We start from the raw sequence: 11258 nt of genomic DNA, 5'->3' as shown, positions 1-11258 counted from the left end.
CGACACCGCGCGGAGTTTCAAAACCGGCGAGAACTGACCGGGGCCAGCCGGGCGCACGCGCCAGTTTTAAAGGGCCTCCCGAAAGCCTCGGTGGGAACTTCCGGCAGGCATTTCAACGCCGCATGATTCGCGGAGGCCGGAAGGGGGCGGAGCGGGAAGTGATCGGCGTTTAGAAGCCGGGTCGGAAACGCCTCTTTGAACGTGCGGGGGCGGTGTGTAGGGCGGGGGGGCGGGGCCGCTGCAGGTTGTCGCTCGGATTTCTGACGTCGCGTTTTTACATCCCAAGCGCTCAATGAGGATCCCGAGTGCGGCAGTGGAGGGCGGGGTAGTCCGCTAGCGGGGCTGGCGACAGCCGGTTTCCCTTCTCGTCGTTTCGACGGTAAGACTCGTGTTCCTGAGGAAGGCGCCCGGGGGAGTCATTTCCCCAAATCTTTCCAGCCTTGGTGGGCCGCGAAGTTGACCTGCTTTCAAACGACTTCGTGCCTCACCGAGCCTCCTGCCCGTCCCCCCTCACTGCGAGTGATGGTTAGTACTTTTAAAACAGATCGAGGGATTCCAAGTTCCGAAAGACCAGAGCGCAGCAAAACCTTCACCGAGTCCTGCCTTCGGTAGCCCCACCTCCGTTTCCCTCCAACAATCCTGAAATAGCGGATTGGTGCTGGGGATGTTGACGTTGATTGGTATAATGCTTTGCATTTTCAACAGAGCTTTTGGCAGCCCACCAGAGGGATGGCTAGGAGGGTGTAAGGAGAACCAAGACGGTCCTTGGGAGGCAAGGGTTGACCCAGTCCAGGAGCTCCCACTACTTAACCAGTTTGCGCAGCGTCTGCTACATGTTTTCACTGTTGAGAGAGCTGAAAACTTGGAATTTTAAAAATCAAGGGGTAATTACGGGAGCCCTCGGCCAGGTTAAATCATCCTGGAGTCCTCTAATGACAACTGAGGCTAGGTATGAAATTCTTGTAAGATGAGCTTGCACTGTCTGCATTCCTTCCTTACAAATGAAAAGTGAAGTGGAGGAATGAGAGGACTCTCCAAATTATAGAGAGCAAAAATAGGTTTTGCAACTTAAAGAGCTCCAACTGATCACCTCAACTGTTCGTTTCACTTTGTGTATTCAAGCCACACTACTTTATAAAATTGTATTTTCTTTAAGATAGTGGTTGAAACCATTTTAATTTTGATCCGAGTATAGAACAGGACCGATAAGTCGTTTGTATCTTTATTAGAATCAGCTGTTGCCAAGTCTTAACTCTGAATTTTTTTCTTAACCGTAGAAATGAGGGGAAGTCACGTAAATTAGTATGATCAATCTCTCAGCTGAATTCTCAAGTCAACTCAAGAATATAGTTTATTTATAAAAGGTGAAAAAATGCGAGAAAATAACTTTATGGAATGTTAGGAAGAATCCAGCCAGAAATTATATTCCCTAAGATGCATAAGCAATTTAAGTAATATAAATAAGTGTACCTTTTACTCCTATGGTGTTAACACCAATGAGGAAACAGTAACTTGTCTAAGGATATATTGGTGAATTCTTTATTAATTCAAAACATTTTTTAAAAGTGTAATGCATGTGCATTTTACAATAATATCCATAGGTTTCCACAATATGGTTAAATGAAAACAACTGTAGTTTGATTTACTTTGAAAACAAACAAAAAAAAGATACTTTGAGACTTCTGAATTTCCTTACATTACTGTCATGCTCAAATTCTATTATTACATATTGAAGATTCTAGCATTTTCAGGAAATCTATTATTTGTACACAGGTAAAAATGATAAAATAGATTCAAGGACAGGGAAATAAAAACCCAAAACAACTTAAATTGGAGGAAAAAATCATCTAGATTATCTATTCAATTTATAAGTACCTACATTGCAAAATAACCAAGCATGTGTCTCAAGCTGCATTCATGCATTCAAAACTCCTTTATGGTCCGCTATTATTAGTGGACTACAAAATAGAGATCATTAAGTACAATGAACATGGTAGCAAAAAATTGGGCACATTCGGTATAAATTTTACAGAACCAAACACTGAAATTTTTTTAATATTTGGCAAACACCCTAAAATCATATACAAGAAGCTGTATTTATGACAAATAGGTTAAAGCAAAGGTGGAAAATCAAGTCTTTCACATTATTTCAATAATCAGTGTTCATTGTTCTGTTGAGGGCAATATGGAAAAGCACTCAGCAAAATGATCATTGATTAAAATTACCTCTTACAACAAACTGAAGTCTTTACTCTCCGAGCGATATAGTGGATAAAGTAAAGGTAATTCAAGGGAGAAAATTCACTTTCACCTCCATTAAGTGAATATTCAAGCTAACGGTTTTGGAGTTTTATTTTCCCATTGCACTTTCCAGTTTATTGTATTTTCATGGTATTTGTTAGCAGTCATTTAATGGAACCTAATAGCAGCGCTGAGGAATCTGCTCAGAATTTTTTTTACCTTAGCATTAATGTCCAGTACATTTACCTCTAATATGATCTCTTAATAATGTATTGCTTTGCAGTGGTGAAACCTAATAAACTCTACCTCAACCACATGATCAAGGTCAGTATTAACAGTGAGAAGTCATAATGGTGGTATGTACCTCTGATAAGATGTGCTATAAATGGCACTTTACTTCTGTGGTCTTCCCAAAACTGGTAAAGCCTGTCTAATCGTAGGGAAAACAATCAGACAAATTCCAATTAAGGGACATTTACAGAGTACTAGACCAGTACTCTTCAATACTGTCAAGGTCATCAAAACCAAAAAATGTTTGAGAAACTTGCAACTAAGAGGAACTTGAGAAGACAGGATGACTAAATGTTATGTGTATGTTGAATGAAATCCTGTAACAGAAAAAAGACACTAGGTGAAAGCTGTGGAAATCTGAATAAAGCACGGACTTAATGCATTAATATTGGGTCATTAGTATGACAAATGTCACAATGGGTGTGCAGTATATAGAACCTCTTTAGTATCTTTGCAATTTTTCTGTGCATCTAAAACTTTTCTAACACTTAATGAAAAATTTTAGGAACACACACCACCTTTTATTCTTTTATTTTCATATTTTTGTGGTAAAATTTTTTTTAAAAAATCATACCAGAATACTTTCTATTCCATGCCAATTTCAGTGTTTTCTAATGGCCAGTCTCTCATAACTTAGTTTTAGCTTTATTTGCACATACTTATTTGGCAAATTTTTTGATGTTTCTATTCTTATTTGATGTTTCTATTCTTGCTGTCCTTGGGAATGTTCTTTTATTTCCATTGGAAATAAAATTTTCAAATGATTTCATTTTATTTATCTTATTTAAACATTTATATTTTAAGCCTACAATATTATACACACATATTCATACACACATCTATATACATATATCTGTGTACACACATGCGCATACACACATCTGTATACATATATCTGTGTACGTGTGTCATTGAAAGAAGCATACTTCTTGGTTGTATGTCAGTGTGATGTTCTTGAACTAAAAACTGAATTTCAGTCATCCTGAACAAAGCAGTAACAGATTCATACCATCCTCCATCTTAAAATAAGCATGATTGTATTTGTTTAATAAATAATTAAATCAGATTTTTAAAGTATAGTTTGCTAAAGAATAGAGGAAAAGTACATTAAAGTGGCATTTAATTCTTACGTTCTTGAAATGGGAATAATAACTGAGCTGGAGAACTTTGATAAAGTAATAATAATATATGTAACACTTTATTCTTTCTATATTGACTTTTTTAAATTATCATGGCCACCCTGTAAATAGAGTATTCCCCATTTGAGGATGAGGAAGCTTGCTTAGAGAGGTTCAATATAATATTTGCCCAAAGTTCCATGAGACAGAAATGTAACTTGAATGCAAATTTGTAAGTAAAGCCTGGTATCTGGGAACAATAGTATCAATCTACGCACTCTCATGTGTTGTAAAGATACTATTAAGAACGTTGCAGGGAAGATCAGAAGCCAGGTTTTTGGTATCAGTTTTATTGATAAATACTTGCAGTTGTAACAAGTGAGGAATAACTCAAACTTTTACAGATTTAATACTGTTTTCTCAGGAGAACAAGCATTTTATATTGGTCAGAAATTTAAAAAGAACTGAAAAGAGCATGCAAATATAAATGTTTGCAAAATATATTTTGAAAATTAGGGTCAGAAGCGGTAAATATAAATACACAGGCAAGAAAGTTTTCTGAAACTGTCTTTATCACCTTTCAAAATAATATGCCATTGTATCCAGAGCAAAGTTTTAAAAAATTTATGTTTGATAGGGTTCTATCTATAGACATTTAGACCTAAGAAGTTTCAGGTGGCTTTTGAAAGAGTTCTTATTTTCCTATTTTCTGATTGTATTTAAAATTTCTTCCTTCTATATTTATTCCTCAAAGCATCTGATATTTTTGTATTTTTTGCAAATGTAACTTGTCACAGTTCCGATAATGACATTTTTTCAATATGTTAAAAGTGTATAGAAAAAAATGGATCATTCAATATTAAGAATCAGGTATTATTTTAAGTCAGCTTAATGGGGTGAAAATGTATTTTTGCCCCTAATATATAGACATTATTTACCTATTTCTATAGTCCTTTGTAAAACTGAACTATCAGGTAAATATATGATATGCATTTCATTCTGTAAGTAAGAACCTAGGCAGCATTAAAGGATACTAATAAACGCCCCATGCACCATGACCAAATATCAGAACTGGTCATCCTATGTACATATTTCAAGATTTTTTTTTTTAAGACCACATTATGGCCTTGATTTTTGCACTCCATAACATGGATATCAAAATTGTGTTTTGCTATTGTTGTTCATATGCCAGTGCACCCATTGTGCTTAGAGCTGCCCTATAACACTGTTGGAACATCTGTTTTACCTTTGGGTAACATAATAACAATTATCCAGAGTGAAGAAGAAGAAGCATCAGCCATCCATTATTAGTGTGATCTATGTACAAGATCCATCTCTGAAGAAATCTGGCTCTCCAATTTAGTTATATGTATTTATATATAATCTATACCCTCCACTTTTCTTTCCATGATAGACACATCTGAATTTAGGCACTATAGAAAGAGCATGTGCATTAGCAGATGCTAACAATACACAAAGAAATCCTGACAATCTAAAACACAAAATGTACCTTCTAAAGTGCTAATTTGTCCCCAGGGAAGAATATATTCACTAGGAAAAATCAAATTCTACCATAGCAAATATTGTGCTCTTGGAATGGTAGCATAGACACCAGTTGAGGGCTTTTTGTTTATTATAGCTCTGTAATTAAAACAGAAGGAGTTATACCATACTTTAAAAATTGGTAGAGTTGCAAATATACAGATATACTCGTAGATAGAAACTTCAGACATTTTGAAATTAAATGAGAAACCTCCCCCCCCCCGACAGGAATTTAGTGCAGAAATGCTCACATAACATGGCTACCAACATCCGATGTGTAAATCTGCTCTCGAATCATTCTCAACCCAACTTCCTAATCAGGTTTTAAAAGGATATACTAATTTCAAAGTCTGTATTCTACAAATGCCCAGGTTAGAGATTAGGACTCTTTAGAAGGGCCCTTATCTTTTACATTTGGTAAAATATTAAAGGTATTGTCAAACAGACAATTCATCTAATAGTCCAAAGTATCTTATAAAGATAACTTATGGCTAGCAGGTCACCATCATATATAGTAACAACAAGAATATAAAGTCTATGTGTAAAAAGATGGATGCATGCGGTGTATCATAGTATATTACATATTTTCTGGTCATGTGCACCAATTTATTGTGCCTCAAAGATAGCAACAAATATGATATTACAACATATATTTGAATACATCATAGAAGCATTATAAACTCAATTCTACTCAAGAAAAAATTAAATAATTTAGGAACAACAGAACTTCACAATAGAAGTGATGATTCTTATAGGTTTTTCTTCACTCTTTCGGAAAAAAAAAATAGGACTTTTTGTAAACATCTTCGTAGCTATCTTTTTTCCAACGTATTACGGAATACTATTCAAATAGTAAATATCTCATTGACATGGATAAAGTAGGTTTTAACATACTAACACTTTCAGACAAAAACAGGCATTTGTTAAAAGAAATGATTATTATAAATATTTTCTATCTTCTATTCTAACTACATTTTCATAAATAATGTATTTAAAAGTGCTGAATATGGTAGGATAGTCAGCAACGCCAGTGTAAACAGAACATTTTGTTTTCTACTCTGCAAATTTTTTAATCCCATTTTGTCAAACACTGCAACAGTTAAAATATTTGCATAGGGAATAGATAATAGCCCTTTTAACCATATCTCCTGAATTCTATATAAATTAGAAAATCAAATTCACTTAAAAAAACAATCCTTGAAATGTCTTAAGTTTTATGGAAAAAAAAACTTATGATGCCAACCTTTCAAGTAAAATAAATTTTAAAAAGAAAACCCCAAACTTGTTTATTTTAAAAATGTTTAATAAATTAAAAAATGAGAGGTAGTTAAAAAATGACAAAACCTATAATTTTAATATCATCCTTAATATAAGGCCAGTATTATCAGTGGATATAAATATTTTTAAAACTTTCACTTTAGATGACTCACTACTATATTTATTAAGTTTAAGTTAAAAAAATAGCCTCCAGGGGATATTAATATTCAAATGCAACACCTTGATATAAATATGACACTGACTTTTCTGTGTGTGCACATGATAGGATACTGTTTTCTTGAGTGTCAAAAGTACATGCCAATATCAGGCAAGTATTCTGTCTTAAAGATTTAGTGGTACTTATAAAAAATAATATGGCAGCTAGAAGATTTGAGCACTGTACTGCCTTTCAATTATGGATGAGTATTAATAGTTTGGTTTTAACATTTTTAAAATAAGTCATTCTGAAGATACTATGAAAACAGTTAAGGTCTGAAGTAGAGAATTATCTTCTTCATAACCCTTACAAAACTTCTCTTGGTTAAAAACTTAGCTTTTCATTGGATTTTGCTTTCAAGGAAAATATGCCACAGGACAGATGCTATTCATCAAAATGTTTTATGATGCTACATTTAGGCATTCCTTTATTAAATCCTTTTTTTAAATATATATTCCAAAAACTAAGTTATCGAGCTTAGTATTTTTTTTCTTGCTAAAGTACATACTTTACACAACCGTTTTAGAACTGGAGAGCCAGTCTTTAATAAATTAATTACAGTATTGGACATCTGATATATACATAGATTTTCCTCTATTACAATTAAAAACAACTATCACTCTTTGATTTGTCATTGAGATAGAATATCTTCAAATTGTTTTGTGCTTTTTTTCTCTTTTCTTCTTCTTATTGTTTTGTTTTGTTTTGTTTTTACATAACAAACTATTCTGTAAAGAAAATGCCACAATTTTGGCAGTGAACAACCAGAGGAATCCCCCATTAGGATTTCCCAACAAGCAGAGATAAATAGCTCTTTTTCCATGTACAGAAATATTGGCTTCAAAATGAGTGTACTGAACACAGTATATAACATGTTGAATACCATTGTTACAACTTAAAAATTGGCTTTTTCTCTCTTAGATTATATTTAAAAATGCAAACCACAGCCAATTTTTTTTGCAGTTATTTCTATAAGACCATATTGCACAAAAGTCCTTAAATACAGATATAAGTTATGCCATTGGATTAAATATTACAACAGCTATGTGGCAAATGAAGCAGTTTTACTTTGCACATGCAGTCTCTGGGGATACACTAGGAGACTGTTCATAGGACTACAAATACAGTTTGCTTGCAAGTAGAATGAGTGTTGAATAAAACAAACTTAATTTGGCAATCCGTTGTTTTCGTGTGGTGTTTTCTCCAAACTTAACCAGGATAACCTTGATAAAAATGGAGACAAAGACCATATGGTTGTATTTTCACAGTAGCCTGAGGAATACTAAACTGTAGTTCTCCAGGAACTCAGTTTCTGGTGTAATTTAACTACTTTTATTTCCCAACCCAGCCCTCCAAAATGATTTTTTTTTTTAACGAAAATTAAGATTCAGAAGTAGAGCTGGCAGTACTTTCAACAAAGGACTTATAAATTTGAGAGTTCAAAAACCTTGGAAAAGAATCTCTGTGCATTAAGGTATATATCTGAAGTTGGGCATCTTCATACATGTGAGGATTAGGATCCAACAGATTTCTGTTGATCACCTCTCTAACTCGAGAATCGAGACTGACCTAAAAAGGAATAAGAACAGGTACATTAAATAATTTTTTTTTCAAAAGTTCTCAAGTAAATATAGTTTTGTGACATTTCAGAGAAACTTCAAAGAGTTAAATCCAACTATCTAAAATCTTGAGGTTACCTTTTTTTTTTTTTTTTGAGGTTACCTTTTCCAAGACTATATAACCTTGCATACTTGTCTACCTTAAGAGTTGAACTAAAACGGACAAAAAACAACTTGTCTTTTAAACCAGAAGTTTAGTTCACAGATATCCTGGTTTACTGGGATTTATCTTTTCTATGCACTTACTCAGGAGTTTTTTACCATTTCTATTCATCGTTGAGGCACTGGAGAATTCCCTAGCCAGAAGACAAATTTATCTCCTCCTATTAGGTGACTGCTGGGGTGACTCTCTTGATGGGACAAGGTAAAAATATGGCAGGGAGTAGTTCTACGGCAAAAGTCAGCATGATATATCCAGTGCTGATTCCTGATAGTTTTATATACCAACAAATCCTGTAGCGTCAAAGTAAGAAACCAGGAATCTGGAAGGGTGTAGTAGAGCAAACCAGAGCAGGCATTCTCCATGTCTTGGGGGTCCTTGGCAAGGCACAGAGAACTACATAGTCCTTATACCGAGATGTATCTGAAGATCTCCGTGTGAGAGGTTAAGGAGAACAATTGCTTAAAGTGGAGTCTTTGAAAGGAGAAATATAAGTAGGAATTCAGAATACCTGAACAAGTAGTCAGGACAGTGTTATTAAAAAGCGTAAATAAAGGGGTGCCTGGGTGGCTCAGTGGGCTAAGCCTCTGCCTTTGGCATGGGTTCTGATCTCAGGGTTCTGGGATAGAGCCCTGCATTGGGCTTTCTGCTCAGGAGGGAACCTGCTTCCCCCCTCTCTCTGTCAAATAAATAAATAAAATCTTTAAAAATAAAAGTGTAAATAAATCCTGCAAATGATAGTTTTTTGTTGTCTTTTGTTTTCCTTCACTCAATGCTGGTCCTGTTGGAGCTGGCAGGACTGCTGGAAAGGGAGCTGGGGAAAAATAAATAGGAATAAGCGCATACTCCGGGAACAGAAATGAGCTCTGCTCTGAAGTGACCCGTTGGCAAAACCTAAGAGGCCAGCCATCACAAACTTGTCCTCATCGGTTTCCTCAGTCCTCAATATTGAGCCTGGACGAGAGCACTGTGATCATATTTTCTGTCTCATGATGTACTCCATCTATACAAATGTTTTATTTTTATAGCTAAATGTTTTGTCATAAGAATTTTGCAGAAGCCTTTTGGTTATGACTTCTTTTCCCACCTATTGTTCGGATTGAGCCTGGGGTCTGAGACAGTCCTAATAACTAAAGTGGCTCCTGTTCCATCTCGGTGTCCCCAGATTCCTAAGCTCTGTGCCCCATGCAGAATTGGATCGATTGCTATACCCCAGAGATGGGTCCTATGAGGGAAATGGTGATCCAGACTAAATGTCTATGGCTTAGCTAGACCACATTATGGAAAAAATTAAATGTTTCATGGCTGAACTATAAATTTTTTTTTAAAAAATGTTCTGGAAATGGGTCATTTAAGGTTTTATTCTCTGTGTTATCTGAGCCATCTGAAGTCATCAAATACAAAGTAATAAAAAATACAGAATTTTTTTCTAAGCTTTTTATTTAAAAATATTATTTATCTTTCTATTCAATAGGAATGTGTTGACACTGAAGTTCAAGCTGATCTCATACTGCAAAGTGGTATTATGGTAAGGTGAAATCTTACCAAATACACTCAACTGTTTTTGTAAATGTTTTTGCTCCTACTTTCAAACTTGAGAAACTTTTTATTTCAACGGAGGAGGAAATGTTAGATGAATGATAAAGAAGATCATTTATTTCTTAAATAACAGCATAATTAAATACAGTATAATTGCTTGTGGTTAGAACCATATTAGTTATCTTAAGACAAATAAAATACCTTGAATTATTAAATGTCTTGAGTTCTCACTGTATAATTTTATTTTATTTTTGTGCAAATTAAAAACATAGTGAAATATCACAGAGAAAGTCATCTGACATTTAGTAACCTGTAACAAAACTCATTTGCTATTTCTATTTAAAAAAGAAAATATTTACCTTAAGTTCTGCTTGTTTGGAAAGGCTGTCAGTCAAAAGCAGTGTAGAGAGGTCAAATAACAAGGATAAACCCCATGGGTGTAAAAATCTATAGTTTCATCTGGTGGTATCTTTATGCTTCAGACTGTGGAACATCTATAATACAAGTTAGTGGGGGTGGGGGGGATCCCAGCACGGGCCTGAGCCATAGTCACCCTAGGATTCAGGCACAACTGGATGGCTCATGATCCCATCTAATCTGGGGTCCAGTGCCTGTGGGACTGAGGAGTTTCCCATAAAGAAGTCATCCTAAGGGAAGAGAAAGTTGAGAAGCACAAGACGAGCTACCGTTGCGCAACAGGGCTCTGGTAGTACCAGTCCTCACAGACTCCCATCTAGGTAGGGGAAGGGAAGGCACCATTCCCAGTCACAGCATTAACAGAAAAAGAAGTTCTCGGGTGGGACGGGGCACCGCACGGCTCCTTTGAGTTTGGCCGCGTTCACCCAGCAGCCGGAGCAGTGCTGGGAACGCTGGCAGAGGTGGCAAGTGGTGTTTAGAAGGCTTAGGGGACTTTGTGGGAGGAGCTGGGAAGCTATACCCTCACGCAACGAGCAGGAGACAGAGGAAGAAGAGAGGCAAGAGGCTTGCAAACATAAAAATATGTTCCGCCTGTAACTCCACAAACCAGTTGGGAGAAGAACGGCATGAGAGCCGAAGGTTCCACATGAGTGTGGGACGAAAGCGGAGGCCATGAAGACCCAGGTCTTGCTAGTGTGGCTGGGGAAAAGCCGGCTCAACTGGGTGACACACCTGCTTAATCTTGCTACATTCCCCACCCAGTGGAGGAGAACACGCAGATGAGTGAATGTCACCAGAGGGCTGTATGCTATGTGTTGACCCTGCCTTTCTGTTCTAGCCATCAAGATGCAATGGGA

The 11258-nt window shown here is 36.0% G+C and overlaps 1 protein-coding gene and 1 long non-coding RNA gene across 2 annotated transcripts in view; one reads left to right on the top strand and one right to left on the bottom strand.

Moving 5' to 3' along the window:
* The first annotated feature begins 45 nt into the window (after positions 1-45).
* On the top strand, positions 46-10193 carry LOC131833446 (uncharacterized). The gene is made up of 3 exons (XR_009354473.1): positions 46-379; positions 2525-2565; positions 9920-10193. It is a non-coding gene; the product is annotated as an uncharacterized LOC131833446 (long non-coding RNA).
* Positions 3985-11258, bottom strand: part of RGS17 (regulator of G protein signaling 17) — a 90605-nt gene continuing 83331 nt past the window's right edge. The window contains exon 5 of the mRNA XM_059176728.1: positions 3985-8235. Within this exon, the coding sequence (XP_059032711.1) occupies positions 8047-8235 (189 nt within the window). The 3' untranslated portion in view covers positions 3985-8046. The remainder of the gene's footprint in view (positions 8236-11258) is intronic.

The sequence above is a fragment of the Mustela lutreola genome, chromosome 6, assembly GCF_030435805.1.
Source record: "Mustela lutreola isolate mMusLut2 chromosome 6, mMusLut2.pri, whole genome shotgun sequence".
Lineage (NCBI taxonomy): Eukaryota > Metazoa > Chordata > Mammalia > Carnivora > Mustelidae > Mustela > Mustela lutreola.
This window is presented reverse-complemented; position numbering and strand designations above follow the sequence as displayed.